At 40.5% G+C, this 20,178-nt stretch overlaps 1 protein-coding gene across 10 annotated transcripts in view; it reads left to right on the forward strand.

Annotated features, from left to right (window-relative positions):
• OGDHL (oxoglutarate dehydrogenase like) overlaps positions 1-19,971 on the forward strand; it is a 54,512-nt gene extending 34,541 nt beyond the window's left edge. For all 10 annotated transcript variants that reach the window (NM_001199544.4, XM_015287997.4, XM_040702330.2 and 7 more), the window contains 7 exons: positions 4,246-4,424; positions 9,042-9,113; positions 10,530-10,655; positions 11,819-11,891; positions 15,605-15,768; positions 16,390-16,544; positions 17,260-19,971. In NM_001199544.4, the coding sequence (NP_001186473.4) occupies positions 4,246-4,424; positions 9,042-9,113; positions 10,530-10,655; positions 11,819-11,891; positions 15,605-15,768; positions 16,390-16,544; positions 17,260-17,383 (893 nt within the window). In that variant the 3' untranslated portion in view covers positions 17,384-19,971. The remainder of the gene's footprint in view (positions 1-4,245; positions 4,425-9,041; positions 9,114-10,529; positions 10,656-11,818; positions 11,892-15,604; positions 15,769-16,389; positions 16,545-17,259) is intronic.
• The last annotated feature ends 207 nt before the right edge of the window (positions 19,972-20,178 follow it).

The raw sequence follows: 20,178 nt of genomic DNA on the forward strand, positions 1-20,178 counted from the left end.
AAAAAAAAAAAAAAAAAGCACTAAGATTTTAATTTATGACTGTGTAAACATGCCGTACCTCAGGCATTTTGGGAATTCCCTTTGTTTCTGTGAATTAAAGCTAAGTGAAAATTGACCTAATGGATGGAACAGCTCAGCATGATAAAACTGCAGATTATTTCCTTGGAAGATGGGTAAGCCAAGAGCTGGCAACCGTTCAGAGCTGTGGGCTTTGCACCAAGTTATTGTTGAGCTGGTTAGGAACTCCTGGAGTGGAACCACTCCATTAAAAACAGTACTCTAACAAGATTGTTTCCTCTTAGAATACAAAGGCAGTCTTGTTATAGCTCAAACAATTGCTTATGTTTTGTATACAGGAAGCAATGAAGTGTTTATATTGGGGCATTAAATCAGAGTATTTAACAACCTCTAAGAACCCAGTTAGACATCCTATGTCTACTGTTTTTAGCTATCTCCAGATTATTACAATGTAGTTGTGTGTCCTCTCGTCCAGCTATATATTTTTCCTTTCATTGAAACAGAATGTCTAGGAGAATAGGCAGTGACTGTGTGAAGTCATTTAAACAAAGAAGTGTGTCTGTATTTATTTACTAACCAAGATAGAAAAGCTGAACTAACAGATGCTCTATGTAGTGTCTCTTCAGCATTTTTAAAAAGGATCTCCTCTCTTTCTTTACTGTCCTCAAAATGACTTGAGTGTTGTTGATTCTCCATCCCGGAGGAGCAGTTCTCTCTGGCAGGTTCATCACCGGCTTTGAGAGGTCTTGGGCTGTCATGTCCTATACAGGGAACATCCAGAGAATGTCCAAACATGATAGGCTTGGAACCAGTGCATAGCTCAGCACTGGTGTGCAGCTTTTTCCAGGGGGAATTAATGTTTAAAATACAAGACAAAGGGAAAAGGACAGGTATTGTTTAAAACTTTTTTTGCAATACACTGCTAGGATGGAATGTGTAATGTTACTGCTCATTCAGAACAACACTGTTTTTGGTTAGGACTAACAAATATTGGTGTCTGTCAGAGATGGTGTTGGGAAGTAGGGCAGTACATAGTAACCAAAGAACAGGTTCTCAACAACAACTCCATGGAGCTCCAAGGCAGAAGTCTTTTTGTTCTATAGAGTCAGCCACCAGATAGGTATTAACTTAAACTTGTCCTGGACTGTGCTCGTGTTTTGAAAGATGAGTGTACCTATGTTAGTGCCTGTGCTTGGATTTCTGCAATAAGCATAGCATATACTTGTCTTTGTAATTTCTCTCATTCTGCCATTTTATGTCTGCATTGTCAAGCTATCTATAGCCATTAGTTAATATTCATGCCTTGAATCCTTTTGCAGTCATACTGAGTTAAGCTGCGGACTTAATTATGTCAGCTGGAGAAACTACAGTTCTTATGACAATAATGCAAAGTGCTAGAGGGAAAACCAGCATATTATGCTGTGTAAGCTGCCACTTTGCTCGAAATGGCCTCTTTGTCTGCCAAAGTGGCAAAAACAGTAAGGGTGCACAGCAGGAACTGGCCTAACGGAAGCAAGCATTTCTGCTATGCTTGTCATCTGGGGACCTTAATGAACTTCAACAATTAAAACGTTAGTTTTGCAACCTTAGTCAAGTGCTGTATATTTTTCTTTTGTGTCTTTCTCTCTGTTTAGAAGATTACCAAACTGCTGTGTTGGGTCCTGGTCCCCTGTGCCCTGATATGCTCACAGCACTGAGAGGCTGCTGGGAGTTAAGGAGCTGGCTGGGGGCTCTCCACCACATTTTGAGTGGTGCAGATTCTTCAGCTTTTCTTCTTTGAAAGCTGCATTTGAGCCCTGTTGTCTTGGCACTAGGTTTCCTCTTAGCTTAAACCTGTTCTCTGGGTGTCTAATTATATAAGAACGAGTCCTTTACAATCACAGTTTGCATAGGATTGTGAAGAAACATTCAGTTCTGGGCTCTGCAGACACAACAGTACAAGTCACTGCCGCAGTATGCTTAAACTCTTTAGTCTGGTCAGAAGTTAAGCCCTCTTAAGGGGCATGGATAAGAACCAGCTCCCCTGCAGTTCCCATCTCATCTTTAGAACTGTGAAGTCTTTCTAGATGCAGTCATCTTCCCTGGCCTGGATCCATCTGGTACCCCCCAAAAAATCCTCCTCAGGTAAAGCACTTTGCCCTGTTCTGAGCTGCCTATATTGCAGCTATCTTTGCACCATTTTTTTTTTTTATTTATATATATTTAGCACTTCAGATCTTGCTCTTCTAATGGTTTTCAGTATGCACAGCTAGAAGTAGTACTTCTTGGCAAGCTTCTTAGTGATTGCTGTAATTAGTGGTCAGAAGTCTTAAATGTTGAGAACTGTCATTGTAATTTACATGGTGGAAAATGAGTTCTGAGATACCAAAGACGTGTACACCACAGATGCATGTTTTGTAAAATAGTAGTCCTTGTAGCACTGATTTCAAAATGTTAGTCAGAAAGTATAGATTACGTTTGGATATCCTTTCCCAACTATTTTTATGGCTGTCAGAAAGCTTGCAAAAGTATTGATGTTACAATCACAGCTTTTAATACAGCTTCACCTGGGACAGCATCACCTGCTAGAGATTATTAGCACAAAGTGAGCAACCAGATAGGTAGTGAGAAATGGCGCCTCTTTTTCCATATGAAATTTTAGGGGTGGTTTCACTATATGAAACAGAACTGTGTGTGTGCTTTGACCAAGTTTTGAATTCACGTATAACTCCATACTCTTCTAAAAGCACTTGTGTGGTTATTGATAATTCAAAGTCAGGACATCAAGTTTTTCTTCTCTAAAAGCTAGATTACCCCATTCTTACAGAGAGCAACATATGCACAAATAAGCTTTGAACATATTGCATATTTTTTCAACCATGTCACCCAATCAGTAGAAATGGTCTCTTAATGCTTGCGTAAAATTAGAATGGGATTCTATCCTACCTAGGGAAATCTGTTTTTCAGATACCTTTGGGAACATGCGTTGAAGGAGTTGTGTAGGTTTTTTTTTTACTGTTAGCATTGTGCTAAAAACAATAGATAAAAACAATAGAACAGAGATATAAAATATTTTGTCTAAGCAAGGCCATTCAAGTAGTTAGGCCAAAGGAATGGTCAGCAAAAGCCATGCACTGTCTTAGGGACATAAAAGCTCAAAGACAGTCCGGCTAACTTCTCAGTCTTCTTTTGGCCTTGTAATGTACCCGTTTCTTTTTGGTGAGAACATGAGCATCTGCTGGAGTCATGGATGGATTGTTAAGAGTTCACTCCGGAAGCTGAGTGACTCAAAGATTTCATGCCATGGAGATGGTAAACAAAATGCTGGGTTGGAATCACCAAAGAGTATGCTGTGAAGACTCTATAAATCCAGTATGTTAAAACTTTTATTTCCATGAATAAATGATCTCGTTTGGAGCTCTTGTTGCTCTTTCTCTTGTGCAGTTAGTTTATCCTGTCGTTGTCCATCCACTAACGTTTCAGAAAAGTTTGCACACCGACCATGACTGAAGAGCCTGGCCCTGAGAGAGAAGAAAAAATTCCTGTAATCTCAGTTTAGCTGTGGCTATTAAGTTAAGCTAAAGCAACTTCAGTCTCATCTATAGATTACTGATGTCAAAATGTCATGTAAAATGTTGAAAGGATGTTCTTAAAGTTAGTGTTAAGAGAGGAACTTCTTTACTAGTTATTAATTTTGCTGGAAGTTTTCCCTGTAGAATTGGACAACCTCATTTAAACTTTCTGTAATCATACGTTCATTAGTTCTCAATAAAAACAAAAACAACACAGCATTATGCTGGGATGTGCAAGTCATGAAAAAAAAATGAAGTTATTGAACTGGTCTTAGACTGTAAGTAGATTTCCACAGAAGATGGTATCAACCTCAGTGAGCCCTTGGGAAAACTGCACAAAATTCTGAACTGAGGGGGGTTCTAATTGTTTGTTTAAAAATCCTATTGTATGTACATGTCTGAGAAAGTGCTTGAAGGACTAGAGTCAGTATTGCAAAAGAGTTATTTGCTGATCTTTCTGATGGTACTGTTGAAAAGCACATGAATTATATCAGCACTAAAAAAAATCCTGTTCATGCTGTTGTTTTGGTTTTCTTTTAATTTAATTTTATAAGAGAAATGAACAGAATTCTCATCAAGTCTTTCCTTTCTAAGTCTTAAGTCTTCTTTTCTAAGTCTTTCTTTTCTTTCTTATCAGGTGTTCCTTTTCTAACTCTCCTACTTATCTGGTTCTTAGGTTTTGAACTTGGCTTCGCTATGGCAAGTCCGAATGCCCTGGTGTGCTGGGAGGCCCAGTTTGGTGACTTCCACAACACAGCGCAGTGTATAATAGACCAGTTCATCAGCTCGGGGCAGGCTAAGTGGGTTCGTCACAATGGGATTGTTCTGCTCTTGCCACATGGCATGGAAGGAATGGTAAGGGCCTCTGACTCTGCTAGTTTCACACTGATGGTCAACTAAACACCACCACACCCTCAATTCCCTTCCTCAGAGAAAGAGCAGGAGGGGAAGAAATAATGATTGAAAAAAAAAAAAAAAGCTTATGGTTTGAGATAAGGATAATTTAATTGAAGGAAGAAGAAAAAGAAAAATAAGCAGAGGCCACATAGAAAGGAAGCAGTCGTTCTCTACCTCACATTAGCAAGCGATGTTTGTTCACATCTTTGGAACCAGGGCCTCAGTGATTGTTTGAGAGGACAGACGTTTTCATAACGAGAGCCCCTTTCCCTTTTTTTGGCTGAGTGCAATGTTATATGGTATGGAATGTTCCCTTTTTTTGTTTGGATCAGCTGCCCTGGCCATTTCCCCTCCTGTCTTCTTGTCCACCCCCAACCTGCTGGCTTTAAAGGATTTGGAGAGAGTTTCAGTGCAGTGCCAACGCTACTCAGCAGCAGCCAAAATACTCGTATCATGTTATCAGTGCTGTTCTAACCACAGGTACAGAGCACAGCTTACTTACTTAAGTGTTAGACTGCTTCATTGCTACAAATATTAATTTGGATAGATGGGTCAGTGAGAACTAGAGAAAATGGAGAAATATTTCTGAGTGCTTAGCTTGGTGTTCTGTGTTGTGGTGTGTACCACTTTTTCCATGTTATACGGCAAATTTAATGCGTTAATGGATAGCAGCACATGAATACTAAGAACAGTTTTCTGATTTTGCTGTGCATTCTCTCTCTCTCTAAGAAAATACCTCTTTAGATAGCTGGATTCTTAGTGTACAGTAAAAGAAATTGTGTGTCTAGCAGTACTTTTATCTTGCATGAGGCATGTCTCTGTAAACTTTACTAAATTGACTTGTAATGAAATGATGCAAAATTGTAAAGCTTCTTCAAAAATCATTGACATTAAGTAACTTTGGTAAGAAATTATCCATTTTCTGGGAAGGAAAATGTTTCTGAGAGCAGTTGACTCCCTTCTTTGGTGGCTAGCAGTGGGAAATGTACCATGTCTTTGAGGGAAAGAGCTTAGGCTCTGTGTATAATGTACATGAAGTTCTTATCAGTGGTAGACTTGTTTTTTCAAATGTTTAAAATTTATTTTTAAAGGTTGTATATACATCATGAGAGGCTAGGATAACTTTCTCCTTTTCAAATATATTGACATTTGTGAATTGATGCATGTATATATGTAGTTTTCTGTTAAGAAAAGCATCGTATGCCACAGCGGCAGTTTCTGTCAGTAAAAATACTCCAGATCCTTTCACTACAAACTGCTTCATTTCCATTCTCACAAACAATTTCGTTTTATTTCCGTTCAGTTATAATCCTGTCCCGAAATGCTGGGTTGCATTCATATCCTATGAATGGCTTTTCATTCCCATTTGTGTGTATGAAATGAAAGGTCTAGTGCATTTCACAAGAGACTTGATAAATACGTATGTTTTTTCTTTTTTTTAAATGAATCAGGAGGGACAGCCTGAATGTGCCCTCAGCAGGAAGTATGGTTCTCTGCAGAGAAGCACTCAGCTGAGAAGAGCTGGTTCTCTGCTACTTACAGTACATTAGTCTTTCTTTTCTCATAGCCACTTGGCAACTAAGTTTTGCCCAGCACTTCTGAAACATGCTTATTTTGCTGCTAGTGTCAGGTGTTTTTAGAATATTTAAGAATCCCACCAGGCTATTGAAATCTGTTGCCTTCACAGAGGAGCTTTCCATTCCAGGAGCGTTATTCTCTCTAGCTGCAGTGCTGGGGACAGAATGATTTGGGGAAGGGTTCGTAATGGGATATGGATCCCTTCACCTCTAGGTCATGTGTGCACAGGCAAGTTGGCTGTGATTGAAAGACTCTGCTGCCAAATGGCTCCTTGGGGGCTCATCTGAAAGTAGCTAATGGATTCACCAGAGAGGTGGTCACAATAGAAATAAACCCTACTCCATCCCACGTAGCTGTCGCTGGCAATCTGACTGACAGTGTCAGCAGAGAAATCAAAGATGGATGTGAACACGGAGGTTCTGAATTGAAGTTGTTGCTGGGGCAACGTGTGTGTGGGTATGTTAGGGAAGCCTCCCATGTCACTCCTGTAATTGTTTTTGAGTAACATCTCAGCTTCCAGCATTCTCCATTCAGATTGGTTGTGAAGCAATGTTTTTGTATGTGTTAAGACTGTACTCAGTATAGGATTTTATAGTTTTACAGCAAATAGACAAGTAAAGCAGTGGTACAGCAATATTATACTGTTACTGTGTACCATGTTATTTCTGCTTCTTATTCACAAGCCCTAACACGTCTATAACTGCATTATTTAGCATCTCAAAAGAGGAGACAGACTTCAACAGTACTTGTGTAGGGTACAGTTCATGGCTGTTTGTGTTGCTCATATGTTTTCAGTGAATAAACTGTTTTTTTCTTTTGAATCCTGTTAGTGCATGGAGTGAATCCTGTGCTTGAAAGCAGAGAGAATCATGTGTTGAATCAAAGTAAACTACTAGCTGTCCTAGTAGTGATTTTGAAGAGTGTGCATTAATGTTTTGACACGGGGAGTTACAATAACAGACAAAGACACACAATGAAAAAAGCATCATGAGCTTAGAAGCCATGGAGGGAGTTGAGAGATGTAATAGTTTGTCTTCAGGTTGAAGTATTTGGAGACTGTCTCCAAAATGAAAGTCTGTCCTAGCAGTTACTGTTCAGTAACTGAACAAGCAAAGACTGCCAGCATTAGCAATAAATAAAAAGCACGCTGCATTCTCCTTCTCACAGCTTTCTCTCATCCATTACAAATGAGGACGTGAGAGGGGAGATAACATTCTGTTACACCTCTTATTCCTGATATTGTCCATGATCAACATGCACTTTTTGCTAGTAAAAAATGGATCTAACAATATTTGTGTGTTAAAAGAAGTTACCTTGGGTACTGGCTGGATGGGCCCAAAGAGTTGTAGTCAATGGAGTTAAATCCAGCTGGCAGCCGGTCACGAGCGGTGTCCCCCAGGGCTCAGTACTGGGGCCACTTCTATTTAACATCATTATTAATGATCTTGATGAGGGGATTGAGCACACCCACAGTAAGTTTGCAGGCGACACCAAGTTGGGAGGGAGTGTTCTTCTGCCAGAGGGGAGAAGGGCACTACAGAGGGACCTGGATAGACTGAATTGATGGGCCAGGGTTAATGGTATGAGTTTCAATGGGGCCAAGTGTCGGGTCCTGCATTTAGGTCACAACAACCCAGACAACCCTACAGGCCTGGGGAGGAGTGGCTGGAAAGCTGCCTGATGGAAAGGGACCTTGATATACTGATGGACAGTTGGCTGAATATGAGCCAGCAGTGTGCGGTGGCCAAGAAGGCTGATGGCATCCTGGCTTGGATCGGGAATGGTGTGATGAGCAGGACTAGGGAAGTCATTCTGCCCCTGTACTCAGCATTGGTGGGGCCTCACCTCAAGTACTGTGTTCAGTTTTGGGCACTTCAGTACAGAAAGGATGTTGAGGTGCTGGAGCAGGTCCAGAGAAGGGCAATGAAGCTTATGAAGAGCTTGGAGAATATGCCCTATGAGGAGAGACTGAAGGAACTGGGGCTGTTTAGTCTGGGGAAAAGGAGGCTGAGGGAAGGCCTTATTGTTCTTCCAGTATCTGAAAGGTGCTTACAGCAAGAGCAGGGCTGGTCTCTTCTGACTGGTGACAGGATGAGGGGAAATGGCCTCAAGTTACACCAGGGGAGGTTTAGGTTGGATATCAAAAAACACTTCTTTACAGAAAGGGTTGTTAAGCACTGGAATGGGCTCCCTGGGGAGGTGGTTGAGTCACCATCCCTGGATGTGTTTCAAAACCGTTTGGATGTGGTGCTCAGGGACATGATTTAGCTGTGGGTTGTTAGGGTAGTATGGTTAGGTCGTGGTTGGGCTCGCTGATCTTTAAGGTCTTCTCCAACCTGAGTCGTTCTATTCTATTCTGTTCTATTTTATTCTAGTGAGAAAGCAGATGTGAGTGTACAGTACTTTGGCAGAATGTAAAATACCTCTTGAGGCAGTAATTAATCACAGGCTAATTTGGCAGATAATGCTTACATGCATTTTGATCTGTTTTAGCTGAAGCATTCGTTAAGGCTATCTTGTCCTGTACTGATCACTTAACAATGCTGAGAGATCCTGAGCCTAATTTGATTGCTAATATAGCAAAGACCATCAGCAGCTAACTTTGCATACAGGTGTGGTTTGCCCCCAAAGAAGTGAGAAACACTACAGTGTGCTGAAGCACAGTGTTTCTCTTCCTGACTTTTCTCCTGCTCATTTTTGCCCAGCGTTAGCAAGGGTTTTTTTTGTATGTCCACTGCACTTTCATAGTTAAAAGCATTGGAAATCCATTGAAATCTAGCCTTCTCCTATGAAAGTGTTCTATGGGGAACAAAGAATTGCAGTCCTTCAGTGTGTCCTTCATCTCCTCACTGCTGCTACCAATGATTTGGGGGCGGATGTGCAGCGTGTTGTAGAGCTGCAAGGGTGAATGGAAGTACTTAAACAGTGAGTGGTCTAAACTGATGTCTAACTGCTGATTTGGCTTTTTAATGTTGTTTTAAATGATGTGATTACCAGGGTCCAGAGCATTCATCAGCCAGGCCTGAAAGATTTCTGCAGATGAGCAATGACGATTCTGATGCTTATCCAGTAAGTAGATTTGTCAAAAGCCCTGTTCTTTTTTTCTGCTCTTCACTTTTCAGAGATTTATTTTGACCCAGGTTGTGTTGGCTTCATCATCAGAAAATTCATTTTATTGCCACAAATAGTGCTTCATTATTTGCCACAGAAGAAAAAAATCTGAGTTTTTTTTTTTTTAACTGAATAATCCTTTTTTTTTGGCTGGGAAGTGGGATAAGATTTAGCTGCAAGAGTTAATGTAACATTAACTTGATCCCAGTAAAAATAATGGGAGTGCGCAGTCTAGGCTGTTTCATTTCAAAGATGAGATCATATACAATTAATCTCTGGCAGCATGATCTCTTTACGGCTGTTCCTCAGGGCCAGTGATTCTGCCTGTATATATTGCTGTGCATACTGTGAATAAGTGCCTCTAGCAAAGGAGGCTGTGTGAAACTACTCCTGGCTTTTTGCACTGGAACTAAATTGTACTGCTGGGAGCATGAAAGTAGGGGCAGCTTCTAAATTTAATTCAGCTTAGACCTTCATAGTTTGATCATTCATTTCTACAGATAAAGTACGTAACTCTACAGGCTACTGGGCATCCACTTCCCCCTGTGGGTTTTCTAAGAAGCACTGTTAAAAATTAATTGAAAAGTTCATCAATTGAAAAATAAATGTATGCATTTCAGTTTTAGCCCTGATTTTGTTACCTTTGGAGTAATGATAATTCCAAAGCAATGTTCCTTTTCATGTAAAGGTGATTTTTGCCAGTGTACTGGCAGAATAAAGACCTGTTTGACTCAGTACATTTAAGGACAAATTTAATTGCACATAATAAGGAAGTTGTAAATATTGTCATAGGAGCTAAATAAGAATTCATAACGTAAACTAGGACATTGTTGTGTTAGATGCTGTATCAGTCTATATTGAGATTATTATACCTACATAAATACTTATCTATATCCATATGTGCATTTGTATATGTATATAAAACATATGTATAAAATAAATACAAAATATGAAATTTATGTACTAAGATGAGGACAGGACACCTACAAAAAAAAAAAAGGGGGGGGGGAGAGGGTTAACTATACTGACAAAAATTGAATTACTGTTCTAAATCTTTCAGACAGGGTTCTAGTTTGTGCCTTAGACCTACTGAAGTCCTAGTTCTCCTCACCCTTCCTTCCTGCACTTCCCAGCTTGCTGAAGTTAAAAGAAATGTTTTGCCTTTATTTTTATATAGTTCTAGGAAGAAGTAAAAACAACAGTGTTTCATACGGATGCTTCCCAAGCTAATATAATCTCAGCAGAGCTCTGCTATTTGAGTTTTCTGAGAAGGGGAGTTGGTGAGAGTCACAAATGGAAAGATGACTTTCAAGCTTTTTTTTTTTTCCTGATGTTTTTTAGATGTTTTTCTAATGGCTTTAATATCTCCCTCAGGAGTTCACCGAACAGTTTGAAGTTTCCCAGCTGTATGAATGCAACTGGATTGTGGTGAATTGTTCAACTCCAGCCAACTACTTCCATGTCCTCAGAAGACAGATCTTGCTGCCATTCAGAAAACCGGTAGAGTTACTCTAATGGACTTCATTACTTTAGGTCTATTAACTGTTGTATAAAGAAGGGATCTTTGTTTGCATATGCCATACTGGTGAAAGGAAAACAAAAGGTGAAAAGCCTTAATTGCACACAGGTTGAAGGTGTTCAGTTTGGTGGAGTGAAACTTAACTCTCACTAGAAGTCTGAAACTGTATTTTCAACTTTACTTCTTTATGACTGTGCGGTCCATCAGGTGGGTTTGTCAAGATACTGCATAGCTAACAGGTAGCATAACTACAACCTGCATGTTCAATTGCTTGTGCTTCAAAAACCTGTGTCTATTTGTGTAAGCACTGACTGCCATCTTAAAAACAGGCTCTTTGTGTTTGGAGTCATAATGCTCTCTCCACTCCAGTGCCAGACCCTTTCCCTCTGCTCTTTTGGAGGTGTTCTTCTCTACTATTATGGGGAATTCACAAGTGCAAATTCGTCCATGCTTAGACTGGGATAACCATATAGTGTAAGGCATTGTCGTATGTGTCACTGCATTACCATGACTGCAGTAGTGGCTAATGGAACAGCAAGAGAAAACTTGGAAGCTCAGCTTGAGTTTTCCCAGAATACATCCTCCCAGCTGGTCTCACATGGAAGAGTTGGCCAAAGCGCTCCATCACTCTGAGATTTTTAACCTTTATAGATGTTGCTTATAGCTAAAATTGGATAGAATTGCAATTATTTCTTCTTTTCAAGGCCAGTTACCTGGAATCCTTTTAGAGGCTACCTGATTTCAGCCACAGTTCCTAAAACACAGATTTTTGGAGAAAGCTCTATTAACTTGAAGCCATTTGGCTTCTTTATAACTTGAAGACTAAGATACAACTGTGGGATATTTTACTGGTTTGTAGCTTGTGATTTGATGTCATTCTTAAAAGAGAGGCATAAAGCAGAGGTTTTTGAGTATCTTTATAGAGAGTGAATTACCCAAATCTTTGGAATAATTATTAAACTCCATAGGTTTTCAAAACAGGAAAAAAAACCCCACAAATTTATTGTTTGCTATTCATATTGATTTGATTTATAGTATTTTCAGTTTGTGTCTTTTGTATGAATATTATTAAAAATATTGAAAATAATAATGTAGATAAAGCTGCTCCTCAACACTGGCTTTTTTTTTTTTTTTTGCTTTACAGTTAATCGTTTTGACACCCAAGTCACTGCTGAGGCATCCAGAAGCTAAATCCAGTTTTGATGAAATGGTGTCTGGTAAGTGATGCTAAAGTATTATGAACAAATAATCAGCTATACCAAGTTATATGTCAGATTGAAAATGTGAAGAGAGTCTGTTCTGGGGAGTGTGTCTTTTTCCTTTGGCTTAATTTCTGTGGAGCTGATTTAACAAGCTCTAGCCTAGACTTTGGCTGAAAAGTATGCATTTGGATACAGACATTTAACAGGTTATCTAGCAACCAGCCATTGATTTTGCATTCTCTTCTCTATAGGGATGTTCTCCTTAGTAGATAGACTATTAGATCTTTCTGCTCTTTTTCCCTAAATGTGAAAGTTTGGATTGTTCTAATTTCTGCCCCCCATAGAAGGAAGGAATGGGCTGTAATAACAGGTGGTCCATTTGAAAGAATTAAGGTTCTATTTCTTATTGCTGCAGTCAGTTCTGGGTCTGAGTTGTCAAACCAGAGATCTACACTAAGTTCATTGCTATAGTGAGTTCAGAGCTATACACTACTCTCTTGCTGCTGTTGGCACCAACAGCAGCTTCAGGTATGATGTATTCACTGCAGATGTAACATCAAAAAATGAAGGAATAGGTCTTACCATGCACTGTCTAGAATATAGTAGAGTGGCATGAGGGAAGCATAGTAATTGATGAAAAATAATTGCTCATACTTAGTGAGTGTGCTTAGGTGTGGTGGTCTGTTTCAGATTCTAGCTGGTATCTTAATTGCTGTCAGAAAAAAAATATCTGCTCAGGTTTTTCAAAGCATAGTACATAAACATATGAAAGTGTTGCAGTATCTCCTTTTTGTAAGTGAATAAAGTTTGCTTTTCAAGCAAATAAATTTGTGAGTTTCAGTTACTGCTCAAATACTTCTTGGAATGAGTCAAATTAGAAATCTTGTGGGCATTGTGATTTGTCTCTGTTTAATGAGAGCCCCCTCTACTTCAGGGGTAGGAGGATAACCTTCAGTAGTTGCCAAAATTCGCAGCTAATATCCATTTCTGACTACTCTCATGTTTCTACTGTCTTGTTGACAGCAACAAGCATTGCTGACTCTCAGCTCACTTTTTGCTTTGGTTTTGACTGAAAGCTGAGACAGCTGGCCCAATGAAGCACAGATTCAGTGTTTTTTAATGATGAATTCTGCTGTTGAGTGAGACAGGCTAATTCTGACATAAATCAGTTCCTTTTTTCATGTTTGTGTTGCTGCTTTTCCCCCCCCAAGATAAATGGTTCTTCAAACAGTAGCTTATTCTCCTATTAAGTGGGTGTGCTTATTCAGGCTGGGAGGTCATGCTGCTGTCTGCTACCTTGCAGCTGGTTAATGTGGGAATAATTTTAATCAATCACAGCAAGGACCAAAGAAAAGGAATTTCTAGACTCTCAAGTCCCCCTTCATGCCAGTGCAGGATTACTGCCTTCCATACCTTCCAGTTTCTTATATCCCAAGCAAACTGTTCTCCTGGGAGAGGATACCATAGAGGAACAGACAGCTAGCAGTCAGGTTATGCATCTGAAATTGTATCTTATCACTTACACATGTGGATCAATACTATGCTAATTCTTCCTTTAGCTAATGCTGTTTTAGCTCTCAAACAGAGGTTTAAATCACATAAATATATGCTGGCAGTGTGTGTGTATCTAAATACTTGTGCAGTTACCATATTTAGTTGCACTGTGAAAGGTGATTGCTGTCGTTTAAGCTGGCAGGTGGCTAAGTACCACCCAGCTGTTCTCCCCTCCCAGTGGGGTGGGGGAGAAAACTGGAAAAAAGGAAACCACGAAGTTGAGATAAAACATATTTACTAAGACAAAAAAGGAAAAATACTAATTATGGTAGTAATTATATATATATGTAGATTACTCTGTAAGTAATGCCTCCCATTTATTTATGTGGAAACTACAGCAGTTACCAAGAGCACAATAACACTATTTGATGGAGCAAATTCTCATCTCCAAGGCATTACTTTCAACATAGTCACCACCATTATCTACACGCTTTTGCTAGAGATGAACAAGAGCCTGCACACAGCACTTGTAAAAGCCTGCACCAGTGCAGGTAACTCACTGTTTCATGGCTGTTGTGACAGCATTGTTGCTCAGAAAATGTTGCCCATGCAGTCTACCTTTCATTAGCCCGAACGCATGCAAGTCAGAAGGCGACAAATCTGGACTATACAAATCTGGGCACACAGGTGGGTGTGGTATGACAAGATTGGCAACTGGGTCCTGACCTTATGGTGTTACAAGCTTGTCTCTTCCTCTGGCCTGACTCTAGACTTGAGCCTTCAGCTTCGTCAGTGTCACAGTGTTGCAGACAGAGTTGATGGTTTGCCTAGGTTCCAGGAAATCCAGAGGAATCACTCCATTCTTGTCCCAGAAAACAGTGCTCGTGACTTCACCTCGTGAGGGCTGCATCTTTTTCTTCAGTGGGGAATTCACTTGTCACCAGTCCATGGAGTACGGTTTTGACTCCTGGTTGTAGTGGTGGCACCACATCTTGTCATTGGTAATGATGTGAACCAAGAAACTTGTCACCTTCAGCCTCGTATTCATTCCAATGGATCCTGAAAAACTTGCATATTGTGCAAGCTCTGTACACAATTCCTTGGTCCTAGTCTACTGATTTGCACAGATGAGCTGTTGAAATGCTCTTCATTTCATGGTGTGACAGCTACGAGTGGCCATCCAGAGCATGGCTTGTCTTTTGCACTGCTGTTGCGGCTGCTGAAATGCATGACCCATCCCTCACTGGGCTCATCTCCACTGTTTGGTCTCTGAAACATTCAGCAAACATCAATGAATGTCAGTGGGTGCCATTTTTTTTTTCTGTGTGGAGGAATTCAATTCCACATATGTGCTTCGTATACATTTCCATATCAGACACTATTTTGCCAGACTGCCCCTCTGCTGCCACCTGTCACACAGCAGCAAAATGTAATATTGGTGGAAAGGTACAAACTCTAATGCCGTACTGCCCAAATTTACCTCTAATCTTGTGGGCCAACATTAAAAAAAATAGGAGGCATTACTTTCAGAGCAGTCCTTGTATTACCAAACAAGTGACACACGATGCCAATCGCTTGCTGCTCACTGACCAATGCCCAGCTAGTCTCTGAGCAGTGATTCCCCCCACCCATCTTTCTCAGTGTGATGGTTCTGTACAGTGTTGTATGACATGGGTTATCTCGTGGCCAGTGTAGGTCAGCTGTCCTGATTCTGTCCCCTCTCAGCTCCTTGTGTTCCATTACTCCCCTTGCTGGCAGGACGACATGAGAAGCTGAAAAACTGAAATGTCCTTGGCTCTTTGCAGCACTGCTCTGCAACAACTAAAACATCAGTGTGTTATCAGCATTGTTTTTCTCCTAAAGCCAAAGTACAGCATTGCACCAAATGCTATGAAGAAAATCAACACCATCCCAGCTGAAAACAGGACAGTCAGCTATCCAATCAACTTGAAATTAAAGCTCTAAAGCACAACACAAAGCTAAAATATAATTCTCTGTTAATATATTTCTCCATCTTGCGAGTGGAAGAGCTAACTATTGACAGTCTTTTAACTCTAGAAACTGGAATTCACTTTAGCACAGCAGCCAGTCTGAAAAGTCATGAGAACAGAGAGGTAGCAGAACCCAATGACCATTGCAATCTGTCAGTTGCTTGGAGGAGGTACATTTCCTGTGCTACTTTATTCCATTGTCGCTTCCACTGAGAGCACTTTTCTAATTCTTGCTCTAATTAGGTACCACTTTTCAACGTGTGATTCCTGAGAATGGACTGGCAGCTCAAGCACCACATGAGGTCAAGCGAGTGATTTTCTGTACAGGAAAAGTGTACTATGATCTTGTGAAAGAGAGGAAGAATCAAGACTTGGAGAAACAAGTAGCTATAACCAGACTTGAGCAGGTGAGCTCCCTGATCCTTCCAAAGACAGACACTGGGGAGACTCTTAGCAAGAGCTTGCTGTGCCTTTAAAGATAGCACTTGCCAGAGATGATGGTGGGAGCTGATTTTCTTATGGTACTTTGCATCTTACAATATACTATCCTAATCCTCATGGCATTTGAGGAAGGAACAGATCAATGGCGTAGTGGACAACAAGAAGGTTTGGTGAGTTTTCCAAACAACAAAATGAATATTACAGTACTGTGGTACCTTAAACTTATATATCCAGTCTGCTAGGTTAAAATGTCACAAATAACACTTTGAAGCTATTTTGTTGTTGACTAATTACAGACGTATTGTGGCAGCTCTTTTACTGGAAGAGTTAGAGAAATGCAGGAAATCTAGACTATAAGCCAATTCCATTCATATCTGTGAAACTACAAAATATGTACATATTCACTTCTGGCAGAATGAAAGCAGTTAAGGATATATGAGTTACCTTAAAGAATACATGCAATTAGTGTGGTACTAAATAGTTAATTACAATAGTTGGTTATAGTACACGATAGGTGAAAAGTTTTACTACTGGAGGCAAAAGCCATACAAGAGAAAGCTTTTCCAGTTACAAATCTCTCTTCCCAGATCTCACCATTCCCATTTGACCTGCTCAAAGAAGAACTCGAAAAGTATCCAGGCGCAGATCTAGTTTGGTGTCAGGAGGAACACAAAAACAGTGGATATTACGATTATGTCAAACCTCGTTTCCGCACTATTGTGAACCACACTCGACCTATTTGGTATGAGACTTTTAACAGTTGCTCCATCTCCTGGTCCAGTTTGTTTGGCAGACTTTTGACTTGAGGATTTTATTTATGCAGAAGGCAGACTCTGTCCATAAATCAGAAAACTCTGAGTTTGGGTTCTTGGTTGAAGGAGGAGGAGTCTAGAGAACTATTTTTCAAATACATAACAAACATCTTGATCCTCTTTGTAGTGCTGAAAGTAAATCAGTAGCATCTAGCTCTGTTTATTACTACTTTGCACAGTGCTTAACTCTTCTGGCTTTTTCTCTTTTGTCTAAGAATCTGTCTTTTTTTAATAATTTCCATCTACATTCTGGGCTTTTGGAGAAAGTAGTTGTAAGAACTACGTTCATTCAGTTAGCTTTGCATTTACTGCAGGTGATTGTCTTGAATCTGCGTGTGCAGCTGTTGAAGGAGCATTTCGTTGCCAAGAGCAAGCTATCTAATTATGAGACAGTGTAGCTGTCTGCTGTAGGTGGGATGGGGAGAAGGTGCAGTGAAGGAGAAAGAGGTGGAAGCTGACTGGAAGGTATAACTGATGGTACAAATTAGATTTGATTGTATTTTTATTTAAGAAAGATTGATAATAATTTGTTCAAATGTGCTGAGTTGACTTAAATGCATTTAGCAGCATGCTGCCATACTTGTTAGTGTCAGAATAATCTCTCTTCCTACCTCATTTGTCTGCCCAATTCCTTTTGTCACAAAGGTATGTTGGCCGAGAGCCTGCTGCTGCAGCTGCCACAGGCAACAAGAACACACATCTGGTGTCGCTCAGAAGGTTCCTGGATACAGCTTTCAACCTGGAGGCCTTTGAGGGAAAGACATTCTAACTGCAGGACGCTGACTCATCTCCATCTACAACTGTCTCAAATTTCAGCAGCCAAACAAAGAATTAAAAGTGAACGGGAGGAATGCTAGAAATCGTGTAAGGATCCAGCAGCTAACTTCATTGCTCTACACTTTTCTCCCAGTTTGTAAGAAAAACAGAACAAAACAACAAAAAAGAACAACTTCCACCATTTTATGTCACTTTTCTATTTAGATGGGGAAATCTTTGGGACAAGGAGAGTCTAGATCAGAAAGGCTCTCATCTCTGACTGTGGACGTTTTCAAATTGCTGTAAGTTGAGCAGGCGTGGACAACATGATGCAATTGTGCACATCCCAAAAAAGAGGAAAGTGAGTTCGGAAGCCATTAAAGAAACAAGATGCATTATGTGACGACTGACAGTTGTTTCTAGACATGTTGGAGAAGAATAATGAAAGCAAAAAGCAAAGTTGCTACCGTGACACTAATGGATTACTTAGGTATGGAAATGCACTGAGTGTGGGTATTGGAAAGAGATGGTAAGCTGCTGTGACAAGGCTCAAAGCAGGGAGTCAGGATTACAAAGTCAGTTAACTATGGGTGGTTACAGAAGTGGTGTGGATTACTTGGATATAAGATAGAGGCACCACAGTAGAGCTGACCACAGCTGTCAGAGCAGTGGCATATCAACAGGAGAGTTGAGCAGCAAAGTGGTGGATAAATGAATTCAAAGTAAGAGATGACAGCACCAATTGTTTCCTTTCCTTTGGATACCTGATTTGATGCATTATGGTATGTAGAAAACTGGAGGGTCCTATGAACATCCTCATTTTGGATGACTTCCTTCCCTCACCAAAGTACAAGGATTTGCCACCTTTGACCTGGTAGCACCTGTAAAAAGACTGTGAGAAATGTGCATTTGTCAGCAAGTACTGGGTTCTCTGCTTTGTCCAGTTCTAATCACTCCCTCAAATTTCCTTGCTGGTGTTAATTCAACTCTGAAATGCCAGTTCCTGATTTATTCACCCATTTTTATGTCGAGGAAGGTGGGCAAGCTACATTTGCTGATTGACCAAAAGCACATGCTGTATATTTATCTTAAATTGTGATTGATTTTGTCGATCCTTTGTGTTTACCTGGTGGTTAGGCTATCAATTGCCATTTATTTTCAGTATGGACATAAAGGGAAACTTCCGCTAAGGGCTGGCCCTCTGTCAGGCAGCTGAGGGACAGCAGGTTCATGAGAAAAAGGTCTGTGGCAGGGGACAGCAAGGGGATGGTTGCACTCTAGGGAGAGAGGAGAGAGTGCTTGGCTGCTTTGGAGACACTGTGTGGCAGGGTGATCTCAAACTGCTTGAGCTTCATCTGCAGTGCCAGAAAGCAGGTGGGCATAGGTTTCCACTCCCCTCTCAGTGTAAGACCTAGTGTTGTCAGATGTCCTGTTCTCCATCTGCTCCAGGAGAATTGGGATGGGGGGGGGGAGGCAAGCCTTTTGGCTGCAGTTTCTGCAACACTACAGCCTGGATAGTGGCGAGAGACTTTGTCCTTTCCTCCTGCAGGATGGCAGAGGGAACTGTGCAGTTAAGAAAATAAGGGGTGTGGCAGGAATCAGAGGAATGGCTGTGCCTGTGCTGAGGCAGGAAACAATAGCAAGCTGTGTGAGGGCCCTGTGCCCCTGCAGTGCCTAAGGGTTGTGCTAGATCCATTCATAACAAGTGACTGGAAAACACGTAGCGGAGACCTCCATCTCCAATTCCCTGTCCTGAATGTGCTCTTGGGACATGCTCTTGTTCCTGGAAATAAGTTCTACCCTGCTGTTGCTGTGTTGGCTGTGACATAATAAGGCTTGACAGTTTATGCTTGATGAAAATAGTCAAGTGATGCTGAAAAGCATCTTGTCTTGTCAAAGTAGAAAGCACTATTAAAAACTTTCAGCTATGATCACCTGCTGTTAGTACAAGCAGGCTACCAAAAGGGGATGTGCTCCTCATGCTGTCCCTTCACTTGGCCTGGAGATAGCATGGTAAAAATAAAATAAATCCTCCTGTCAGAGCATAAAATCAGTGTGCTAAGGTGCTTATGTGTGTTCCAGAACCAAACTTAGTCTAATGTTTATGAAAAATCAGTAGCATCCTTTTAAATTAGGGTGGTTGCCTTGGGCTTTTTCTGTCATTGAAACATTGAAGTTAATTCAATCTTTTGAAACCTAATGAACTTGGAAAATACTGCAATTGACAGCAGCGAAGATTGTCTCCTGTCCATTTCTACAGTTCAAAACATGATGCTGATAGGCAGTAACCATCACCCAAAGTATTTTAGTGCTTCTATGAATCCGTGTTTCTGTGGCAATAATTGAATGCGCCTAAATATCACTGGCACCATTCATTGTGTTCTCAGTCTGCATAAAGCAGGTCAGTGCTGCATGGAATATGATAAAGGCACTTATGCCACAGTATATGCAGAACAAAATTAACATAGAAATGTAAGTGGCGAATGGCAGGTTTCCATTTTCATTGTGTATCATAGATTGTGGCATAATAGTTGCATAAAAATTCCATCAGAGAATGTAAAAAAGCCACAAAACAAAACAATAAAATATGTAAGAAAGAAATTCTTTGTTATGCCTGTTCTCTTTGACAGTTTCTCCTTTGAAGGCTGCCGTTAGTATCCATTCATGAGAATGCTAGGGCAGCTCATTTGTTATGGTTTCTGCTTGTTTCCCCAGTAGTAGCTTATTTAAATTCAGAGGCAAAGGAGACACACAGCATTTGGACTGGAAAAAGCTAATTGCTCAGAACCACTGGGTTAAAAGTAGTGA

Source organism: Gallus gallus, chromosome 6 (genome assembly GCF_016699485.2).
Source record: "Gallus gallus isolate bGalGal1 chromosome 6, bGalGal1.mat.broiler.GRCg7b, whole genome shotgun sequence".
In the NCBI taxonomy this organism is placed as follows: Eukaryota; Metazoa; Chordata; class Aves; order Galliformes; family Phasianidae; genus Gallus; species Gallus gallus.